This window comes from Mytilus edulis, chromosome 1 (genome assembly GCF_963676685.1).
Source record: "Mytilus edulis chromosome 1, xbMytEdul2.2, whole genome shotgun sequence".
Taxonomy (NCBI): domain Eukaryota; kingdom Metazoa; phylum Mollusca; class Bivalvia; order Mytilida; family Mytilidae; genus Mytilus; species Mytilus edulis.
In genome coordinates, this window is record NC_092344.1 from 3,375,660 (window position 1) to 3,399,994 (window position 24,335).

The 24,335-nt window shown below is 31.9% G+C and overlaps 2 protein-coding genes across 19 annotated transcripts in view; both read right to left on the minus strand.

Moving 5' to 3' along the window:
* Window positions 1-2,525: 2,525 nt before the first annotated feature.
* LOC139521920 (selenoprotein K-like) lies at window positions 2,526-16,047 on the minus strand. The gene is made up of 6 exons (XM_071315677.1): window positions 15,847-16,047; window positions 14,203-14,290; window positions 11,695-11,713; window positions 11,323-11,381; window positions 10,601-10,653; window positions 2,526-4,102 (listed from the first exon to the last, which is right to left on the minus strand). The coding sequence occupies exons 1-6, from the start codon at window positions 15,863-15,865 to the stop codon at window positions 4,068-4,070; spliced, it is 273 nt and encodes a 90-aa protein (XP_071171778.1). The 5' UTR covers window positions 15,866-16,047; the 3' UTR covers window positions 2,526-4,067.
* A 4,548-nt stretch (window positions 16,048-20,595) lies between these two features.
* The window catches only part of LOC139521926 (myosin heavy chain, clone 203-like), a 39,750-nt gene continuing 36,010 nt past the window's right edge, over window positions 20,596-24,335 (minus strand). For 13 of the 18 annotated variants that reach the window (XM_071315797.1, XM_071315776.1, XM_071315800.1 and 10 more), the window contains one exon: window positions 20,596-23,589. In XM_071315797.1, the coding sequence (XP_071171898.1) occupies window positions 23,464-23,589 (126 nt within the window). In that variant the 3' untranslated portion in view covers window positions 20,596-23,463. The remainder of the gene's footprint in view (window positions 23,590-24,335) is intronic. The other 5 variants (XM_071315748.1, XM_071315766.1, XM_071315737.1 and 2 more) reach the window with 1 other exon arrangement.

Sequence of the window (24,335 nt, forward strand, 5' to 3'; positions counted from 1 at the left end):
GTGAAGTTACAAAAAGAAGCTTTCAATACTTGTAATTACAGTTTTTAGCTATGATCATGAAAACACAAATTTTATAAAAAAAATTGTTTAATTCACCTGTGCACTTTATTGTGGGACCATGTGTTAAGTTTTATTGAGTAATGCAATTGCTTAAGGAATAACACATGATGTGCAGTTAGCCAATCAGAATAAAGTATTATAATGAAACATACATCTAATGTAATTATTGATCAATATTAATTTTTCCTGGTTAAGTTTGTTTCTCAGATTTGCAATAAGTCAACTATATTTCAAGCATATATAGTGTAAGGAATGATTGTAAGGTGTATACTATTTCAAATTTGGTTTATCTGACCTTGACCTTATTTTATTGGAACATGTTAAGTGTATTTGATAGTTGAAAGCTTTACATTTAGTATATGTGTCTCAATTGATACGTTACTCTAGAGCTAGCTCAATGTACGTTGATTTTGTTGAACGAGGAATACTGCTTTCTAAGACAGGGCTATGAATCAATCAAATTGAGTCATCACTCAAGAAATTTTACAGTCGCCATTATGAGCTGATTGGCCATTATGACAAAAGTGTGTCAGAAATCATATCTGACATTCTTCCTCAATTATAATAACCTTCCATCATTACCGAACTGAACAAAGAAATAACACGACAGTGCCGTATACGGTGCAGGAAATGCTTACTCTTCCCAAGCACCTGATTCCACTCCGAGTTCGTGTTGTTTCTTAATTATTATTTATAACTGTTGATGTAAATGTCCTTTGGTTTTGTGAGTCTTTGTTTACTCCTTGATTTTGATTGTTATTGTCTTAGGACTATCAACATAGTATCAAAGTGAGTATTAAGGATGTTCGCTCCTCTACTTTTTGAATTTTTGCCACATTTTCGGAATCCTCTGGTTTTATCCATGAATTAACATTAAAAAAAATTGCCCACTAACTCCTACTTTTCTTTTCATATTTTTATTACATATTATTTAAAAAGCCATATTTCGAAATCTTATGAAATCCTTGTTATTTTTTAATAGTTTTTTAAAAAACAGGTGCCAAGAAAGAAAAATCTAGAGAGAACTATTTCCCGCCAAATTTTCAACGGCTTATATCTTGAAAACAAGCACACGGACCCTCCATTTTTTTGCTTTTTAACCGGATTTTTGTGACAAAAATGTCGGTTATTGATTTGGGGATGTACGGCGGGCGGCCGGGCGGGCGGCCGGGCGGGCGGCAATCAAATGTTGTCCGTGCATTAACTCATGAACAGTTCAGCCAAAGCTTTTAAAATTTTAATATGTTGTTACTGACAACTAAATGAAGGTCAAGTTCAATAATGGCGATTTTGACTTTTACCGTTCAGGAGTTATGGTCTTGAAAGATTGAAAAATGGAGTTTCCAGTTGTGTCCGTGCATTTACGCATGAACTGTTCTACCAAAGATTCCCAAATTTTAATATGTTGTAACTGATGACAAAATGGAGGTCAAGTTCAATAATGACGATTTTGACTTTTACCGTTCAGGAGTTATGGTTCTTGAAAGATTGAAAAATGGTGTTTCCAGTCGTGTCTGTGCATTTTCTCATGAACCATTCAACCAAAGCTTTTGAAATTTTTATATGTTGTTACTGATGACAAAATAGAGCTCAAGTTCAATAATGACGATTTTGACTTTTACCGTTCAGGCGTTATGGTTCTTGAAAGATTGTAAAATGGCGTTTCCATTCACGTTGTTGCATTTACTCATGAACCATTCAATCTAAGCTTTTCAAATTTTAATATGTTTATACTGATGACAAAATGGAGGTCAAATTTGATATTGATGATTTTCACTTTCACCATTCATCAGTAATGGTTCTTGTGATATTGCCAGGACACAAATAAATATTAATTAATCCGGTTTGCTGTCGTTGTGACAGCCTCTTGTTTAGTTTCTTTATTTATATACATGTACTTTCAATTTATAACAGTCTTTTAAAAAGCTAGTTATTTTTAAACAGAGTAGCGAACATCCTTAAAGGCGAGAGATTTCAGCGTGTGCAATCTTGTTTTTAGATTTTAAATTTCAGAGTTATGGGAGATTTGTCAGAAAACTGATTGAAGTCAACAAGTACATTTGTCATTGATGTAAAGTGTTAGTACAATTGAGATGTGTGTATGCAATTATTTTCTAGAAGTCATGTCCCTGTTAAGTGTTATCACTTTGATATTTGAGGTTCATGGTAATTTTATGTACATGTAGATTATCTAAAGGTAGTAAGTCATCTATTTGAGAACATGTATTAACCGCAACATGAAAAATACTTTAAAAGTATGTTCCCAAAAGTTGTGTAGGTCCTATTCAATATCACTACCTTCATAGACCCATAGACATATTTCTAGACAAACCATTTGTTAATTGCATTACATCCAAATATGATCAACATTACATCTTGTGGTAAGGATCAATTGTATTTTTTTGCATTTCCATCCTGTCAGACTATTTTCCAGCACATGGCATCTAAATCAACATGTGATATTATTAAAAGAGAAATCATGATAAAATCCCTTTATTTACAGCTATAAACATACTTTTCCACATTTATAAGATGACAATGGTATGATTACAATACACAATAGTTAGAATCTTAATTAAATTTCAGACACTGCATGAATAAGAATACATCATAGACTGAATCTAATTAAATATCAGACATTTAAATATATATGAATGAGACACAAAACCTCAGTCCCAAAATATTTACATTTCAATTATAATAAACATATGGTCAGGACTATCTTAATGATAAAATTACATAAGGAGTGAGAGATTAAAAGAACATTAATATTTCCTTTGATAAAATATGAGGAAGACTGAATCAAGAAAATAAAGTCTACAAAGTTTATAATGGTTGTTAATTTTATAGATGAAATACAATAGGCAATATATCTTATAATAATTAATACACACATTACAATTTGTCTTTATAATTAAATTTACATCAGACAAAATTTCTTTATTTAATAAATAATTATACATTTAGGAACATTTAACTCCACCTCATAGAGAAAATCAAACTGTGTCAGTCAAACAGGTAGTCTTTTTAGAAAAGCTACTCAAAATCTGAGTAAATTAGTTAAATCTATAGTTCTTGATATAAGTTCTGCTTAAAACATGATAGATTAGCTTTCCGCCTGTACATGATAATTTGACAATGCATTACAAGTAGCATTATTTTTTGTTTTTTGAAATGAGCCTATATACCAACCAACTAAACAATAATTACACTGTACATAAAGATGATAACAATATAAGACTCTGAATTTTTTTTGTAGAATAAAGATTTTATTTAAAAGTTTTAACATAACAATATACATATATCACAACGTTTGGCAGATTATAACAGGAACACATTAAAACCTGAATACATCAAAGTTTTCTTACTTCTTATGAAGTTTATAGAAAACTTGTCATACAACTTTTCAAAAGTTAATTCAAGTATCAATGTGCTGGTCTTTGAAATAAATAGACTAAATTAATTGTTCATTCAGTATTAGAAATGCATTGTTATTTGTTAAATAAAAGCTTATTATGAAGTCAAAAGGACTTTTAAAAGTTCACATAAGTCTGATATTTTTTTTATAATGCAGGTTTATAAATGTATCGATTGATACTCCAAAAGGATAGAAAATATCTGATTGTTGTTGTACATCCTTTTTAGAAAAAAATAGTACTGAGAGATAAAGAAGTGCCACAAAAAAAAACCTAAGGAGTTTGCCTGGGGTTTTTAAGAACTAAAATGGTTAATTCTAAAATATATACATTATGTAATTTGCAGCTGTTAATATAAAATACATGAAAATTTAAAAAAAATATTTTACTAACATGTAACAATGTCAATGAACATATATCATCACTTATATATAATATTGTTATTCCTGTATGTTCATAAAAAAGATCAATAACAGTTCTGTAAACATAATGACATCTTTATTCCATGTTTATTACTCCAAAGACCATTGAGCAGGGATCCAGTATACAAGGCTTGCTGGTGCCTCACAGTATCTGGATCATTTACCGACCTCATCCACCTCCCATTGGTGGAGGACTCGGGGCACCTACAAAATATAACAATAAAACTCATTTATTATATATTATTTCAAAATTAAATAGATCAAATTATATAATAAAATTGAGAATGGAAATGGGGAATGTGTCAGAGAGACAACAACCCGACCAAATAAAAAACAACAGCAGAGGGTCACCAACAGGTCTTCAATGTAGCGAGAAATTCCCGCACCCGGAGGCGTCCTTCAGCTGGCCCCTAAACAAATATATAAAACTATAAAGCCAAAGCAAAGATAAACAAACCATATAATTGCTTATATCCATGTTAATTGAATTCTGATGGATAGTTGTCTCCTTGGCAATCACACCTTATCTCCTTATATCCATGTTAATTGAACTCTGATGGATAGTTGTCTCCTTGGCAATCACACCTTATCTCCTTATATCCATGTTAATTGAACTCTGATGGATAGTTGTCTCCTTGGCAATCACACCTTATCTCCTTATATCCATGTTAATTGAACTCTGATGGATAGTTGTCTCCTTGGCAATCACACCTTATCTCCTTATATCCATGTTAATTGAACTCTGATGGATAGTTGTCTCCTTGGCAATCACACCTTATCTCCTTATATCCATGTTAATTGAACTCTGATGGATAGTTGTCTCCTTGGCAATCACACCTTATCTCCTTATTTTTAACCGGATTTTTGTGACAAAAATGTCGGTTATTGATTTGGGGATGTACGGCGGGCGGGCGGGTGATCGGGCGGCAATCAAATGTTGTCCATGCATTAACTCATGAACCGTTCAACCAAAGCTTTTAAAATTTTAATATGTTATTACTGACAACTATACGAAGGTCAAGTTCAATAATGGCGATTTTGACTTTTACCGTTCAGGAGTTATGGTTCTTGAAAGATTGAAAAATGGAGTTGTCCGTGCATTTACCCATGAACTGTTCTACCAAAGCTTCCCAAATTTTAATATGTTGTTACTAATGAAAGAATGGAGGTCAAGTTCAATAATGACGAATTTGACTTTTACCGTTCAGGAGTTATGGTTCTTGAAAGATTGAAAAATGGAGTTTCCAGTCGTGTCCGTGCATTTATGCATGAACTGTTCTACCAAAGCTTCCGAAATTTTAATATGCTGTTACTGATGACAAAATGGAGGTCAAGTTCAATAATGACGATTTTGACTTTTACCGTTCAGGAGTTATGGTTCTTGAAAGATTGAAAAATGGTTTTTCCCGTCGTGTCCGTGCATTTTCTCATGAACCATTCAACCAAAGCTTTTGAAATTTTAATATGTTGTTACTGATGACAAAATAGAGGTCAAGTTCAATAATGACGATTTTGACTTTTACCGTTCAGGAGTTATGGTTCTTGAAAGATTGAAAAATGGTTTTTCCCGTCGTGTCCGTGCATTTTCTCATGAACCATTCAACCAAAGCTTTTGAAATTTTAATATGTTGTTACTGATGACAATATAGAGGTCAAGTTCAATAATGACGATTTTGACTTTTACCGTTCAGGAGTTATGGTTCTTGAAAGATTGTAAAATGGCGTTTCCATTCAGGTTGTTGCATTTACTCATGAACCATTCAATCTAAGCTTTTCAAATTTTAATATGTTGATACTGATGACAAAATGGAGGTCAAATTTGATATTGACGATTTTCACTTTCACCATTCATCAGTAATGGTTCTTGTGATATTGCCAGGACACAAATAAATGTTAATAAATCCGGTTTGCTGTCGTTGTGACAGCCTCTTGTTATACATAGTTCACTGATTGATTGCTTAATGTAGGAACTAATTGAATGATCAAATATTTGTATATGGAACACAGTTATTGTCCTTTGATTTTCATTGTCCATCAATATAGTCTCTAGTGTGGACAGTGAGTTATTTGCCAATATTTTTTTTATATCCCTTCCATTTTTATTTCTTCATGTTTTATGCCTCAAATAGCAAGAAGGGGGATACAATTACACAGTTAATTTTATTCCTAAATTTTAAAGTAAAGTAGTGATTTGGTCCAGCTGAAAAAGGTTAAAGATAAGCATTTCGAAAGCATTCAAAAGATTTAAAGACCCCCTTAACATAAAGTTGTCCATATTTTGAGTTGAGAGCAGATGATTTTTTCTATAATTTTGATATATTTGTCCCAAAAGTAGTAAAAAACACTGTAAAAATATTATTGGGAAAGTGCAGGTGGGATTTTTTTATTTCCATTTATTGTCTAAAAGAAATGAACTACGAAATAACTGTATATGTCAAAATAAATGAAGTATGTCACAAGAGACATAGATACTTGTGAAAACTAGAGGCTCTTAAGAGCCTGTGTCGCTCACCTTGGTCTATGTGCACATTAAACAAATTACACAGATGGATTCATGACAAAATTGTGTTTTGGTGATGGTGATGTGTTACTTTACTGAACACTCTTGCTACTTACAATATTCTCTATCTATAATAAACTTGACCCTTTCTTACAGAGGAAAATATTTTGTATAAATTTACAAAAATTTACCAAATGTATGAAAATTGTTAAAAATTGACTATAAAGGGCAATAACTCCTTAAGGGGTCAACATACCATTTTGGTCATGTTGACTTATTTGTAGATCTTACTCTGCTTAACATTATTGCTATTTACAGTTTATCTCTATCTATAATAGTATTCAAGATAATAACCAAAAACGGCAAAATTTCTTTAATCAAAGAGCAGATTGCTCTGAGGGATACGATTGCCAAATTGTTTCATTGACACATGTATGCATGTAGCTGGATAATATTATTTTCAAAACTAATTCAAATGACAAACAGACATGTAAAATACATGTAGTTACAAAATAGCCAAACCTGGATAAAAGTGTATGAACAATGTAATTTATAGGTCTATTGTGTTTTATTTTTGTACTATCAATACCAAGTTTACTTTCCACAGCAGTCACTGACTGACTCAGAGTGAGAGATGTCAGAGAAGGTATTTTATTTCACTCATTGGTTATTATATTTTATTAAGTGTCTGTTAGCGATGCGCCGATTTATAATCATCAATGTGCTGATGGATCTTCGTATGATGTAGATGTAGATTTCAATTCGTATCTTATCACCTTTTTTTCCTACGTTAATTCTAGGAGGAATCCCATTCCTAACTCTTTAAATATTTAATTTCCTTTGGGTCAGTCATCATGGTTCCTTTCCGTACACATTTATCGATTTTAATTGCATTCGTTTTTAATATAATACGACGTTTATTGACAGAACGAGCTAATACTCTGCGTCTTGTTTATATTCAGAATTCACGGAAGTTCCTGCCGGAAGGGAGACAACTCGAAACAATAATATGGAAGACTCCATTTCGCCTGAAGGGGTGTTCTACGATGTGGAATATATTTATTTTAATCTAAATGATGCATATGATTTAAAATTATGCAACAACAATAACCCTCAATAGCAGACATACATAGAAAAGATCCCATGAGTTATAAATTAATTAATTGAGTGGGGAATCCAGAGCAACCATTCAATCTAAAACCCCTTAAAGTCAAGAAAACTATACGCATGCGCATAATTTCCAAATCAAACCCTGGAGCAAGCTTATATTAAATGCTTATTAAACGACCTAGATGGTTCTCAATTTCATTATTGAAGTACAATCTCAAATATCAGTTTTATAACGGTAACATATAAGAAAATCTCCATTTCAGTTCTTATATGACAGAAATAGATTTATCGGTATTCAGAGAACTCTCGCATTTTATCAAAACTGGGAATTCCCTCTGACGTGTTTCTAAATTTATAACCACACTAAATATAAATACTGCTTAATTCTGATATTCCGTGTTGTTAAAAACATGCATCGAAGTCAAGGGAATTATCTAACATGAAGATTATGAAAAGAACATTATAGGAAAGTTGATTAAGTTCAATCCCTTTGTTTGTTTTTACCTTTTAAAACAAGACAATCATAAGAATCTGAGATGATCCTTAATGTTTAGAACAAAACGATTGACGTGAGGGAAATTGCTCTGAGCCACCGGTATAAGTCTACAGATTGCTTGAAAGCAATCATATCCCAAAAATTACCAATTAGGGAGGGGGGGGGGGCAGCAACACAACAACCAGTTGTCCAATTCATCGGAAAATTTCAGGGCAGATAGATATTGACTTGATAAACAATTTAACTGCTTGTCAGATTTGCTCTTAATGCTTTGGTTTCATAGTTGTAAGCCAAAACCTACATTTCCACCCTATGTCCTATTTATAGCCATGGCAGCCATCTTTGTTGGTTGGCTGGGTCACGGCACACATTTTTAAAACTAGATACCCTAGTAATGATTGTGGCTAAGTTTGATTAAATTTGGCCCAGTAGTTTCAGAGGAGAAGGTTTTTGTAGAAGATTACAAAAATTTATGAAAAATTGGTAAAAAATGACTATAAAGGGCAATAACTCCATAGGGGGTCAACTGACCATTTTGGTCATGTTGACTTATTTGTAAATCTTACTCTGCTTAACATTATTGCTATGAACAGTTTTTGAGTTATAAGCCAAAAACTGCATTTTACCCCTATGTTCTATTTTTAGCCGTGGTGGCCATCTTGGTTGGATGGCCGGGTCACCGGACACATTTTTTAAACTTAATACCCCAAAAATGATTGTGGCCAAGTTTGGATTAATTTAACCCAGTAGTTTCAGAGGAGAAGATTTTTTGTAAAAGATTACTAAGATTTACGAAAAATGGTTAAAAATTGACTATAAAGGGCAATAACTCCTAAAGGGGTCAACTGACCATTTTGGTCATGTTGACTTATTTGTAAATCTTACTTTGCTGAACATTATTGCTGTTTACAGTTTATCTCTATCTATAATAATATTCAAGATAATAAACCAAAACAGTAAAATTTCCATAAAATTACCAATTCAGGGGCAGCAACCCAACAATGAGTTGTCCGATTCATCTGCAAATTTCAGGGCAGATAGATCTTGACCTGATAAACAATTTAACCCCATGTCAGATTTGCTCTAAATGCTTTGGTTTTTGAGTTATAAGCGAATAAAGGGCTGCGCTTTAGCGCATGATACGCCTGTTGCTCTTTTAACTTGTCTTTTATGCTTTAAATGAATTTATATGATCAACTAGAAATATATATTCAAATCAAAAGGGATGTTACATTAATATATTCACCAAAGTTTTATAAAATCCCCCTTTTTTAAGTATAAAAATTCATTACTTAAGAAAACGTAAAATCTAAAATTTATAAAAATGGAAAGGGAGCTTATGTCAATAGATATAAACAATTTATCAAAGTTGCATAAAATTTTGTGAAAGTGTTAGTAATTGTCCCAAAATTGGAAAATCCCCCATTTTTTAAGCATAAAAATTCATAACACGGAAATGTAAAATCTGAAATTTATAAAAATTGAAAGGGAGCTTACATCAATAGATATAAACAATTCACCAAAGTTTCATGGACATTGATGAAAGCCTTTTTGAGTTATTGTCCGAAGTGTTGAAAATCCCCCTTTTTTTTATGAATAAAGCCCCATAAATCCAAAACTTAAAATCTGAAATTTATAAAAATTGAAAGGGAGCTTACATCAATAGATATAAACAATTCAACAAAGTTTCATGGACAGTGGTGAAAGCCTTTTTGAGTTATTGTCCAAAGTGTTGAAAATCCCCCTTTTTTTTATGAATAAAGCCCCATAAATCCAAAACTTAAAATCTGAAATTTATAAAAATTGAAAGGGAGCTTACATCAATAGATATAAACAATTCAACAAAGTTTCATGGACATTGGTGAAAGCCTTTTTGAGATATTGTCCGAAGTGTTGAAAATCCCCCTTTTTTTATGAATAAAGCCCAATAAATCCAAAACTTAAAATCTGAAATTAAGAAAAAACAAAAGGGAGCTTGCGTCAATAGATATAAACAATTTACTTAAGTTTCATGGTCATTGGTGAAAGCCTTTTTGAGTTATAGTCTGAAGTGTTGAAAATCCCCCCTTTTTTATGAATAAAGCCCCAATAATCCAAAACTTAAAATCTGAAATTAAAAAAAAACGAAAGGGAGCTTACGTCAATAGATATAAACAACTCACTTAAGTTTCATGGAAATTGGTGAAAGTGTTTTTGAGTTATTGTCCGAAGTGTGGACGACGGACGGACGGACGGACGGACGTACGGACAGACAGACGGACAACTGTATACCATAATACGTCACGTCTAAAAGATGACGGGCGTATAAAAACTGCATTTTACCCCTATGTTCTATTTTTAGCCATGGCGGCCATCTTGGTTGGTTGACCGGGTCACCGGACACATTTTTTAAACTAGATACCCCAATGATGATTGTGGCCAAGTTTGGTAAAATTTGACCTGGTAATTTCAGAGGAGAAGATTTTTGTAAAAGTTAACGACGCCGGACGCCAACGCCGGACGCCAAGTGATGGGAAAAGCTCATTTGGCCCTTTGGGCCAGGTGAGCTAAAAATAACTTATTTCACAGTATTGTCAAGATAAGTTAAATAGTTTACCTCCACCTCCTCTGAATCCTCCCATTCTTCTTCTAGGTGGCGCTGGTGGACCGCTAAAATAAAATCAATCAAATAAATAAAAAATGAACTTAAAAGTCTTTTGTTAAGTAGTTTGTGAGAAAAGTGTGACAAAAGTAACAATTAGAAAAACAAGACATTGAAATATACTGAAGAACGGAATAATCTATATTACTATAACCCTTCTTTAAGAGTGGCAGTATTTCTTTCCTTAGTAATTTTTTTGGTAACTTCTGAATCAATTCAAATTCAATTTGACTAAAGTGGCTAAATTACTGAACAAAACAAATAATTCCTCATTAGTTGATTTGGATTAATGTAAAACACCAATAAACTACAATTTGCAGCATGAACAGATCATTCAAATAATATGAATTATTCTTTGTTATTTACCACCAATCTATGGCTGGATCAAACTTATTAATTTGCAGATGAATACATGTAATACTGTAGATTCATTATTATTTGTTGGATACCAATTTTCATGGAATTCGTTGGTACATGGAAACCACGACTTTAAATATTCAACGAATTGCAAATTTTCTAAAGGAATGTATGCAGACTTTGCCAAAACCACGAAATTAAATATCTTCGAAAATGCAAGTTTTCTTCAAACCACGAAATCCCCCAGATCTGTAGTCTCTAGAATATGTACTTCCTTCCTTAGATTAAACAATAGAATAGCTTGATAATATAAGACTTACCCTCCTCCCCCAGATCTGTAGTCTCTAGAATATGTACTTCCTTCCTTAGAAAGACTTGGCTGGAAAGAGAAAATTAATAATTATTTAAAATGTCATAAAGTAGTAATATATTTTCGTTAATTTGTTTTTTTCTGTCAAATGTAATAAGCACACAAGAAAGTAGAGGTATTATTGTTGCAGGGCAAATTGCTGCATTCAGTAATTTCCAGAAAATATATTTTAATGTATCATTTCAATAAAACATGCCATTGTGACAGGTTATTTACATAATATGACGAGGTCTTAAAAATTACAAATGTTTATTTTCAGTGTTCATGATATATTATTTAATATGGTCTTGTAAAAGCAAACTCTATTACTCGTGATACTTACATTTATGAGAGTTCTAAAACTGAAAGAAAAATAAATAAACATTAATAATAGGTGTATAAAATAAATAAACATTAATAATAGGTTTATAAAGTACACTCATTCAATGTCAAACTTTTAAATTTTCCATAGACGTAAAGCTAGTTGATAAAAAAAATTGAAATCCTAAAAGTAGCACAACTTTTTTCAGGAAGTTATATTTTTGTTTATATCCCTTTCAATGAGAGTTTTAACAAGAAGTTGCTGCCTGTAGTGTTGTACTAAGCATACCACCACTAGTAATTCAAAGTAATCGAAAGACAGGAAGTAGGTGTCTGACCAATTCCTTAAAGCACTTAAAGTTACCAGTCATCTCTGGCAAGCCGCAGACCAGAAGTCATTCTGTACAGAAGTGCTCAAGAAAAATGTGATGAAAATAAGTTAATTTATTCAAACTCATAGTATCTGCATACAAACAGGAAAACAATGTCTGACAGATTGGACGCAAAAGTGTTCATGCCTTAAAACTGATTAGAGTCAAGCTTTTGACCAAATATGAAACCAATTATGTTCAGTGAAGAAATGTGTCACTCAAAAATGAGTTCATTCATCTTATTGAAAAAAAATCAGGAAATTATTGACTGACAGAAAGTTAAGTGCTCACACAGTGCAATTGGTTACTCTCTTACACTATAAATAAAATATAAAGTCATTCTGCTCAATAGTAACTGAGAAAAGTGTTATGAAATAATATATTTGTTGGACAAACAGACTAGGTGATTGCAATACATTAATCTAAAGAATGGCGATTGTAAACAACATCTTACAGGGCGATTGTGACATAGGAGAATGGCGATTGTAAACAACATCTTACTGGGCGATTGTGACTTAGGAAATACACAGATTGTAAACAACATCTTACTGGGCGATTGTGACATGGGAAAGACACAGATTGTAAACAACATCTTACTTGGCGATTGTGACTAAGGAAATACACAGATTGTAAACAACATCTTACTGGGCAATTGTGACATACGAAATACATAGATTGTAAACAACATCTTACTGGGCAATTGTGACATAGGAAATACACAGATTGTAAACAACATCTTACTGGGCAATTGTGACATGGGAAAGACACAGATTGTAAACAACATCTTACTGGGCAATTGTGACATGGGAAAGACACAGATTGTAAACAACATCTTACTGGGCGATTGTGACTTAGGAAATACACAGATTGTAAACAACATCTAACTGGGCGATTGTGACATGGGAAAGACACAGATTGTAAACAACATCTTACTGGGCAATTGTGACATAGGAAATACATAGATTGTAAACAACATCTTACTGGGCAATTGTGACATAGGAAATACACAGATTGTAAACAACATCTTAAACAACATCTTACTGCGCAATTGTGACATAGGAAATACACAGATTGTAAACAACATCTTACTGGGCAATTGTGACATGGGAAAGACACAGATTGTAAACAACATCTTACTGGGCAATTGTGACATAGGAAATACACAGATTGTAAACAACATCTTACTGGGCAATTGTGACATAGGAAATACATAGATTGTAAACAACATCTTACTGGGCAATTGTGACATAGGAGAATGGTGATTGTAAACAACATCTTACTGGGCAATTGTGACATAGGAGAATGCCTATTGTAAACAACATCTTACTGGGCAATTGTGACATAGGAGAATGGTGATTGTAAACAACATCTTACTGGGCAATTGTGACATAGGAGAATGGTGATTGTAAACAACATCTACTGGGCAATTGTGACATAGGAGAATGCCGATTGTAAACAACATCTTACTGGGCAATTGTGACATAGGAGAATGACGATTGTAAACAACATCTTACTGGGCAATTGTGACATAGGAGAATGCCGATTGTAAACAACATCTTACTGGGCAATTGTGACATAGGAAATACATAGATTGTAAACAACATCTTACTGGGCAATTGCTTTTTTGTGACATAGGAAATACATAGATTGTAAACAACATCTTACTGGGCAATTGTGACATAGGAAACACATAGGAAAGTGAATGAATTTCAAGAAGTTTCATTTTTAAGCTTTGCTTTTCTTGTCTTTTATTTCCTCCTGCTGTTAATTCTGATCTTCTTGTGACAAAATTGTGACTTTTGAGATAAAAAATAATATATTTTTAAACTACCGAAGCTTTTTATAATGAACAGATACATGTAAGCTGTCATGACTGGAAATTTAAAATCTTTGGAAAAACTTAATTGTATAAATATTTAGAAAACAATCAAAACTTGAAGGAATAAGAAACTCCTTGAAATGAAGGTTTGAGATTTTGAACTTTAACTGTACCTGTTCTTTTTTACAGATTTGTCATCTTTATGCTTATTACAAATTTTGTTCCTATATTTATTATTAAAGTCAACAACAGAATCTTAATGTTACAAGAAAAACAAATGTATGAAAGCAAATTTAATTTCTAATTGAATTTTCATAAAGAAAGAAAAATGTCTACTTACAACAAAACAAAGAAGTTAACTATGGACCAAAATAATTCTGGAATGATTGATAGTCTCCATGGTGACCTGGAGTCCAACATTTGACCTCCTGTAAAACAAGATTTATGTATTATATGCTTCAAAACCTAAGTTCTTGTGTCTAGTAAACAGTCTGTCACTACATGTATCATGTTTATAAAGATGTAATACATAAAATTATACATGTTTATCTTATTATTTCAGTATATATCAAGTCTGAGATCTTACAAGTTCTATCTTTAAGGCATACATCTTGTGGTAAAAGCTCCATCTTGTCCATTGGAAGACACAGCTTTCCATCTTATTTAAAGGGCTTAACCAGTAAAGTAACTAAATTACATTGTATGTATACTGTATCATGGAATGTTTATTTGCCTCTGATGATTCATAATGAGCACAAGTACAATGAATATACATTGTAACCAAAGAACAAGTTACCCCAAGGGTAACAGGCCTACACAAATGTATGTTTGCAACTAAATGTTTTTGTTTTAGTCATACATTGTATATAAAGCCATTTACATTTACTTGGTGGTATTCATGCTGTTATACATGCACCACTGTCATATGTTAGGGGAGGGTTGAGTACTCACAAACATATTTGACCTGTCTGTGTGTTGAGTGTGGAAAGCCTGTAGTCTTTGATTCATGTCTATCATGTCTTTCTTACCAGAGGCGGATTTAGAGGGGGCCCCCCCTTTTTCTGGGAAAAATTTGGTTGATCATTTAGGGAATCACTGAAGCATGACTGTCAGTCAGTGAGCCCACACTTATAAAAATTTCTGGATCTGCCACTGCTTACATTTGATTGTTATAAAATAGGCTGTTAGATAGTGTTAGTTTCTCATCTGAATTAAATGTTTTACATTTTCATGACAGGATCTTTTAAAGCTTACTATACTGTCAGTATACTGTACACCTTTTTTTATTGTAGAAGGCTATATACTGACCTATAATTGCATTTATCTTCTACATTTGAACTCTAAAAGCAATTACTGTAATGTCAACAATGAGTTATAATCAAACTTTTAGATGGATAATGATCACACACATATTTCATTCAAATATTTAAAATAATGAATATGATGATGGATGGATGGCTGCTTAACCATACATGCACATGTTTGTGGCATATATTAAATGCAAATTCAAGACAATAACATGTTAATGCAATATATGAATAAATCAACCCTACTTTGTAAATTTCAATATTTGGTGGGGTTTGTGTTGTTTGGTCTTTTGTTTTCTGTGTTGTGTCTTGTGTACTATTATTTGTCTGTTTGTCTTTTTACTTTTCATGTTTTTAGCCATGCATGGTGTTGTCAGTTTATTTTCAATCTATGAGTTTGACTGTCCCTCTGAAATGTAGTACTGTGCAATATTAGTCCAAATAGTTATGATACTGTACTACATTTGTAGTTGTACTACCGAATTCATGAAGTAAATGTCTGAACTCAGTATACCTGAATAGGTTTATCTAGTCTTAAATTGAATGGTGGATGATTCATGAACTAATGTATAATACACCAATTATTAGTTAATGAAATCAGATAATTATGATCAATTTAATATTTGGACTAATTCAGGACGAAAAATCTAACGTATTATGTATCTTGTATGACCTACCCTGTCCAACGTAAACCATGATTACTTTGTTAGCACCCTGTGTTCATTCAATGAATATAAATTTCTTGAATGGCGTTGTATCTTTATCTTGAAACTTATTCCACTCACTTTGTCACACGTAGGCCATGACTTTTGTTTTGATAGATCAACGTTGACTGGTTTTAGATGTAACGGTAAAAAATCAATATCTTTAAAACGCACAACTAACATAAAGTTTTCCCGCACTAAATCCTAGAAGTTGTCGCCCTTAGACCATGAAAATGTTTGTTTCAAACAAAACATTAAATATACGGGTGCCACATGTGGAGCAGGATCTGCTTTCCCTTCCGGAGACCCGAGACTGGTGGGGATCGTGTTGCTTATTCTTTAGTTTTATATGTTGTGTCATCTGTACTATTCTTCTTCTTCTTTCAGTTTCCGCACTCCATCATAATATTGATGACTATGTGCCGTGCATGCGTTGGTAAAATTTACAACTTTATATTTACATCAAAAATTTAATAAAGAAAAACTAACTTGTTTTTGATTTTCACTGTACATATAAGATACAACTATTTACAAGGTGTTACATTACATGATGTAGTATTGGTTGAGAACAGATACATGTATATAGGAGTCTGTTCTCTGAACTTGCATGGGCTTCAACTGTGGTGCATTAGACAGCAGTATTATAACTGGTAAAAGGTTCCATTGGATGATTGTCCTAGGATAGAATGAAAATATATATGAGTCTTTTTTTTTTTAATGTATGTGCCTAAATGAGTGACTGTGATTGCTACTTGGTGGTGTATAACTTTAAAGAAAAATATACGTTGTTCTTATTCTTTAAGTTATAGTGTTGGCCAGTTAAGATGGTTAAGCATGTTTATCACAGAGCTGGTGTTATGATATCGATTACATATATACCTGGCTGCACGTTTTGTTTGTCTGTTTGTCTTTTTTTTCATTTTAAGCCATGACGTTAATTGTCAGTTGTGTTTGACTATCGCTCTGATATCTTTTGCCCATCATTTAAGAAATAGTACTTATTCTATCAGAAGATAGACTTCTGATTCTATTATATTCATGATCAAGTCAGTGTCTCAGATGTTCCGAATGCCAGTGAACAAGTCAGTGTCTCAGACGATCTGAATGCCAGTGAACAGATCTGTGTCTCAGACTATCTGAATGTCAGTGTACACGTTAGTGTCTCAAACGATCTGAATGCCAATGAACAAGTCACTTAGTGTCAATGTACAAATTAGTGTCTAAGACGATCCGAATGTCAAGTCATTGTCTCGGACGATTTAAATGTCAGTGTACAAGACAGTGTCTTGAACGATCTTAATGTCAATGTACAAGTTAGTGTCTAAGACGATCTGAATGTCAGTGTATATTAAAGTCAGTGTCTCAGACGATCTGAAAGTCAGTGTATAAGTCAGTGTCTCAGATGATCTGAATGTCAATGCACAAGACAGTGTCTGAGACGATCCGAATGTCAGTGAACAAGTCAGTGTCTCAGACGATCTGAATGTCAGTGAACAAGTCAGTATTCAGTCGATCCAAATGTCAGTGTACAAGTCAATATCTCAAACGACCTGAATGTCAGTGAACAAGTCGGTGTCTCATGCAGACGATCTGATTCAGAATATCATTGTAGAAGTCAGTGTCTCAAATTTGAATATATGTTGTCTCTTTGACACATTCTCCATATCCTTTCTCAATTTTATCAAATATGTGATGGAAAAATAGATGGATACCAGACAGTTGGTCTAATGTGGAGAGTTGTCTCATTGGCAATCATACCACATCTTTTTTTTCTATGGTGAAGGTGACTGCAATTCGCTTTAAATCCTAGTGGGGATATAATAAGTCTGTCAATGCAACTTATGAAGGACAAAACAAACTAGATGCTCCAAGGAACATGTGTCGCTCATCTGATATTTTTGTTTACAATTGATGCATGAAATAATGCAACTGTTATATTTTTCAATTTGCTTAAGTTTCAGGGATATAAGCAACAAAACTATGTTCTATTTTTAGCCACGGCTGCCATCTTGGTTGGCAGGCACATTTTTTAATCTAGATACCCTAATGGTGATTGTGGATGATTTTGGTTAAATTTTTCTCATCTGTTTCAGGGAAGATTTTTGGAATAGATTTAAAAAATTTACGAAAATTTGTAAAAATGACTTTAAAGGGCAACAAATCCTTCTACCAATTTTTGTCATATTGACTTATTTGTAGATCTTACTTCGCTGAACATTATTGCTGTTTACAGTTTATCTCTATCTGTTATAATATTCAAGATAATAACCAAAAACTGCAAAATTTCCTTAAAATTACCAATTCAGGGGCAGCAATCCAACAACAGGTATCTGATTCGTTTGACAATTTATGGACAGATAGATCTTAACCTGCTTAACATTTAGACAATATACGTATAGTGTCTTGAAATATGAAATTTATTTGTATGAGGCTTAGAAACGGGAAAATGCGAGGTTCTACCGAGCATTTTCCCGTTTCGTGCCGAATACAAATAAATTTCATATTTCAAGACACTATACGTATATTGTTTTTATACTGAAATCGATAAAAAAATAAAAAAAATAATAAAAATATGAAACAAACATTATTAAAAAAAAGTGTTTTGAATTTCCCCCTTGGGGTACCATTTTGGGGTATTTCCCTATGATCGTAGTCTAGGCGGTAAGCATTGACAATTTAAGGAATAAGAAAGGGAAAATGACTTTAATTAATAACATTTGATAAACATGGTATATAAATTACCAATTTGAAGACATAACAGGTTTAAATTCATAAAAGTTTGACCATTGTTACTACATGTTGTCATGGTTGTGACGTGACGTTGTAAGTAGGCGGGGCTTATAGGTTAGTTGAGGTCATTGACGTATAAAGCTAACGTTTATACTTATAGCTTTATCTGTATAGTAAAATAGCTGATTGCAGTATAAATTTATTCATTGTCAGATTTGCTCTGAATACTTTGGTTTCAGAGATATAAGCCAAAATCTACATTTTACCCCTATGTTTTATTTTTAGCCATGGCAGCCATCTTGGTTGGTGGGCCAGGTCATCAGAAACATTTTTTAAACTAGATATCCCAATGATAATTGTGGCCAAGTTTGGTTAACTTGGGCAGAGTAGTTTCAGAGAAGAAGAATTTTTGTAAAAGTTAGCGACAACAGACGAGGGACAACAGACCATGCACATACGCCAAGTGATGAGAAAAGCTCACTTGGCCCTGTGGGCATGGTGAGCTTAAAAATGAGATTTGGGCTTTCTCAAAGCTTAAGTGCTACAACTTCATTAATGCTTAAATCAGTTTTACTGAACAGTTGTTTTTTTAATATCAACAAGAAATAAATGTAAGGTCAGTCAACTCATGGACATTTTGTTAAAATTGTTAAAAAAAAAAATATTTCCATAAACATTTTTCATTGTCCTTTATAATTCAAAACAACAAACATCATGTGTCTGATGGTGAAACAGCTTGACCTTTTCTATATAGTATCATGTTATAAGACTTTAGAAGGCCAAATAAAACTAATTAATCTAGTGAAGATATTTTATTGTAGTGTACTCATACAAATAATAATACAGATCATATTTTGTTATAAACAAAGGTTGACTCGCATACTATAAACTAACATATGTAAAAATATCATTAACAAACAAAAATAATATAGACCATTCATAAAGTATTTGGTCCAAAATATAACACATTATGTAGGCAAATAAAAAAACAATATGAAATGTATTCATATTCAATACATACTGTTAAAACTGTCTCAGATTGTCAATTTTCGGTTTCATAGTGGTCAGGAATAAAACTCATTTGAGTTATGATGAATTTCTGTTTTTTAGGCCAGGAGAAAATGCTTTAACCTTAAGTTAATTAATGTTGTGTCTATCCAGTAAAATATGTATACAACAAGATAGTACCTGTTGTCTTACCTGACAAACCCCAACTAATAATTCAAGTTTGTGTCCCCCAGATCCCAAAAGGTGCTCACACATTACAACTCATCACAGTCAAGCCAAAGACCAAATTTAATCAATCTGTTTAGTAGTACAAAAAGTGTGACGGAAATATTAACTGGACAAACAAACAGACAAAGTGGACGCAGTATAGCTATAGCCTCCACTTAATAGTTAGGATATATTAAACCACAAGATTGCTTTCAGCAGCAGCTTGGTCTGGATAATTTAATATTTATACAAGCAACATACATTTACTTTCAGAAGTTCATCAGGTGATTGAATATAGCTTGTACCCTCGCTCACTTATCTAATGTTACTACTGTCTATCGTTACTTACAGAAGTTCATCAGGTGATTGACTATAGCTTGTACCCTCGCTCACTTATCTAATGTTACTATTGTCTATCGTTACTTACAGAAGTTCATCAGGTGATTGAATATAGCTTGTACCCTCGCTAATTTATCTAATGTTACTATTGTCTATCGTTACTTACAGAAGTTCATCAGGTGATTGACTATAGCTTGTACCCTCGCTCACTTATCTAATGTTACTATTGTCTATCGTTACTTTCAGAAGTTCATCAGGTGATTGAATATAGCTTGTACCCTCGCTAATTTATCTAATGTTACTACTGTCGATCGTTACTTACAGAAGTTCATCAGGTGATTGACTATAGCTTGTACCCTCGCTCACTTATCTATTGTTACTATTGTCTATCGTTACTTACAGAAGTTCATCAGGTGATTGAATATAGCTTGTACCCTCGCAATTTTCATGGATTAAGGTAAAATTGAGTATTCATGGATCCATGTATTTGAATTTATGGATTTGTGAAAGCCTATAGAAAATTGATTTGTTGAAAATTGAAACTTTTTTGTAGTCTAACTCTTCCCACACTATTCAAGAAGTTTGGTACCCCACCATTAATAGTTAATACACAGTATTGTAAAAATAAAAGTTGTGTATACACAGTATTGTAAAAATAAAAGTTGTGTATCTATATGTATCCATCAAATACAAATATTCACTAGCTGAGCAAAAGTTTAGGGAAAAAAGTCATCATGAATACAACACATTCTAATATCACATCCAAGGCTTAAAAAACCCATTGCCTAGTATAACATGTAATGATGCTTACAAAAACTATTTACACACTTGTTACAATCCAGATATTAGGATAACACAGAAAGCTGAATAATTATGCTATAAAAACTCAACCTGTGCTAACGACCTTATATATCAAGTAATAAATATGTCACAGGGGAGATATAAGCCAACTGTTTTTTTCTTAATAAGAGAAAATGAAGCTAATCTCCTGAACATCACGAATATATATCGAAATTAAACTGAAAAGAATACATGGACTAAAGTGTGTCAAATGCTAGATTTAAATTGTATCACAAACTGTGTTGAATAAAACTTGTCAGAATTTATAAAGTCAATGACTCTCTGTTTTTAATTTAAAAAAACAAACATAGTGAATCATCCTATAACATTGAATATTATCTAAAGCAATTGTTACCATTATAAAACTTCTGAAAGGGCAACTAAAATTGAGGGTGTGGTCAAACAATATTTGTTACTAGTATTCTATATCCAAAAACAAATGGTCCACACTAGAATTTCTCTTAAAAAATGACAGGATAAAATGACACCAAATAACACTTTTATACAAGAAAGTAAACTTAATTCTTATTCTGTCAAGCTTTCATTTTTGTTACATTGTATATTTATTTCTGAAAAAGTATCCAATGTTATAACTGCATTTATCAATTAAATTCTATATCAATTACATGAACTTATTAAATGTGATTCTTCTCTCTTACCTCCAATTTCTTAAAATTATAAATATTTTTTTTTACATTTTTATAGCTCTCTATTTAACCTAATTTTCCAAAACTAGGTTTCATGGAATTTCCATTTGGTTGGTGGACATTTTTTGGTGTATATATGAGATTTGTACATGCTAATTGCACATTTAACTGAACAAAATAGGTTAGTTAGATACAACTTTAGTACTGTATTAGGATTAAAGTTGGTATTAAATTTACTGTGACTTCATGTTAAATGTGATGTTAGTAAATTATTAAAACATAATTACAATTAATCCTTAAGATACTTTATCTTTAAACTACATGTACATTTTACCCATAAGGACATGAAAACCTGTAAACCCAAATCCTATCCTAACAAATGTTAAGTTCTATGGCTAACTATTTACAATAATCTAACATAAATAGGTTGTATTTTTGTTAATTTTATCTAAACGGTTTCTAAAGAGGTAGACAATAAATTCATTCATAACTTCTTTAGACTGGAGAAAATTTAGGACTTGCAAGGCAGTATGGACACTTATCTATTTTTGCAAACCATATCATGACCTCTTAATATGTGGGTTTTCTGTATACGTGTGTTGTTGGTGTGCTTTTTCATTAACATCAGTTTATCTGAATATCTTTAATCATATCAGAGGGGGAAAATTATGATATGTCAATCATCTGTCAAATGTCAATGCAGTTGATGGACATGCTCTTGTTTTCATCAAGTATTCTCAAAGCAAAGATACAACTCAAAGATATGGACAAAAACATTGAATGAAAGGTCATTCATTGTCTGCTATATAGGTCAGAGAACATTGACATTATCATATACTGTAACAATAAAAGATATTGCCAATTAAAAAAATAACTACATAGTTGTTAAGCTTTCATTTTTTTCACAAAAAATGTCTGATCATTGAAATTTTATTTTTATTTAAATTAACTGACTAAGGATGTTGAAACTATGATCACAATCAAACGAAAACTTTAAAGACAAGCTGTCTTGAAAAATTTGACATTTCATTTTGTTATTCAGTTTCTACCAACTCCCAAGACGTAAAAAAAAAGGACTAAAAAACATTTACTTAAAAGTACATATTCCATCTAATACCAAACTGACTGTAGCAGTAAAGCAGCAATACTTATGGGTATTTATAATCATAGCAAAATCAATTAAATATTCACCTTATTGTTAAATTTAAACAATTAAAATAATTGCCTTTAAAGTCACCAAGTACCCTGTAGTGTAAACAAATTATGTGTAGAAGAAATTATCAAGAAAACATGTATACATTAAAAACAAATCACATGATAAAAAGGATGGAATTTAAACAAATAATTTATCACAGTCTTTGTCTCAATTACTCCTTCTATGCATGTTATAAAGCACTAATTAATATAGACATAGTCAATATCTAAAAAGAATTATGCTTATTTTTTCAATAAAGATATCCAAAATGTAGCCGATTTAAATTCTGAAACTACTCAAACTTTACAATAAAAATATTAATAGCCAAATTTTTTTTCTTCAGTTTGCACATTTATCATTCATAATTTAATTGACTTACAGTAATTTGCAAAAACTTGATTTTAAGTTTACAGGACAAATAAAAATTAAGAGTTATCTCCCATTAAAATAGAAAAGAACCAAACAAGGGAGATAATTTACAGCTTAATTAGTTTCATACAATTACTTCTTTGTTCATGTATAATGCTATAAAATTTGAAATCCATGATTCATTTTTATAAAACTATTGTTTAATGCTTAAACAAACAGATTTTCACGTCACACATTTATTTGAACACATTTATTTTATGCTGTCGAGCTTTGGTTGGCATAGTTTTCTGGAGAAAACATTCTCCTTGGTTGGTAAACATTTCTAGGTACAGGATGAGAGTAAGTTCTTTGGTCAGCGCCGTGAGGATTTACTGGACCAACCTGTCAAAATACAATTTAACATATAATATTAGGTTATAAATCCTAATTCAATACACATTTGGTTAAAAGATCAAAGGTCAGAAAAAGAAATGCTTTAATTTTATGCATAAGATATTTTAAAATCATTTCAGTTGAGTATGAAACTTTTCAACACATTTTCTACCATATGTGGTGAGTTTTCTGAAAACTATAAAAAAAAATTGATTTTGATCCATATAGCTTTATACAAAAGGGTAACATAAAAATTTCTGATACCTGTTATATTTTACTTCTAAAAATTCATATATTTTCCTTCATTAGAAAACACTTAAAAATAGATCTTAGGATTTATATTTAAAATTTCAGAAGACATTTTTCAGTGTGGTTTTAATAATAAATATTCATGAAGCAAAATTGATTGTATATTTTTCATGCACATCATGCATAAACATGCAAAGCATTCAGAACATCAGGTTTGACTGTTTCTGAATTTGCGCTACTATACATTGGCTAGAAGCTTTTTATACCTATTGTGCATTGAACCAAAGAAAACATATACTTTTTTTTTTTTTAAATATACAATTGACCAATAGTACTTGAGATGGTAATAATCTCTAAAATATTTTAAATACATATCTAAGCAGCAAAAAATCTACAATAAAACTTCTTTATATATTCTAATTTTATTTGATGGATTTCCATGACATACAGATGTCTGTATGTTAATATCAAATATAATAGCAATATATGAAGCAACTATATATACC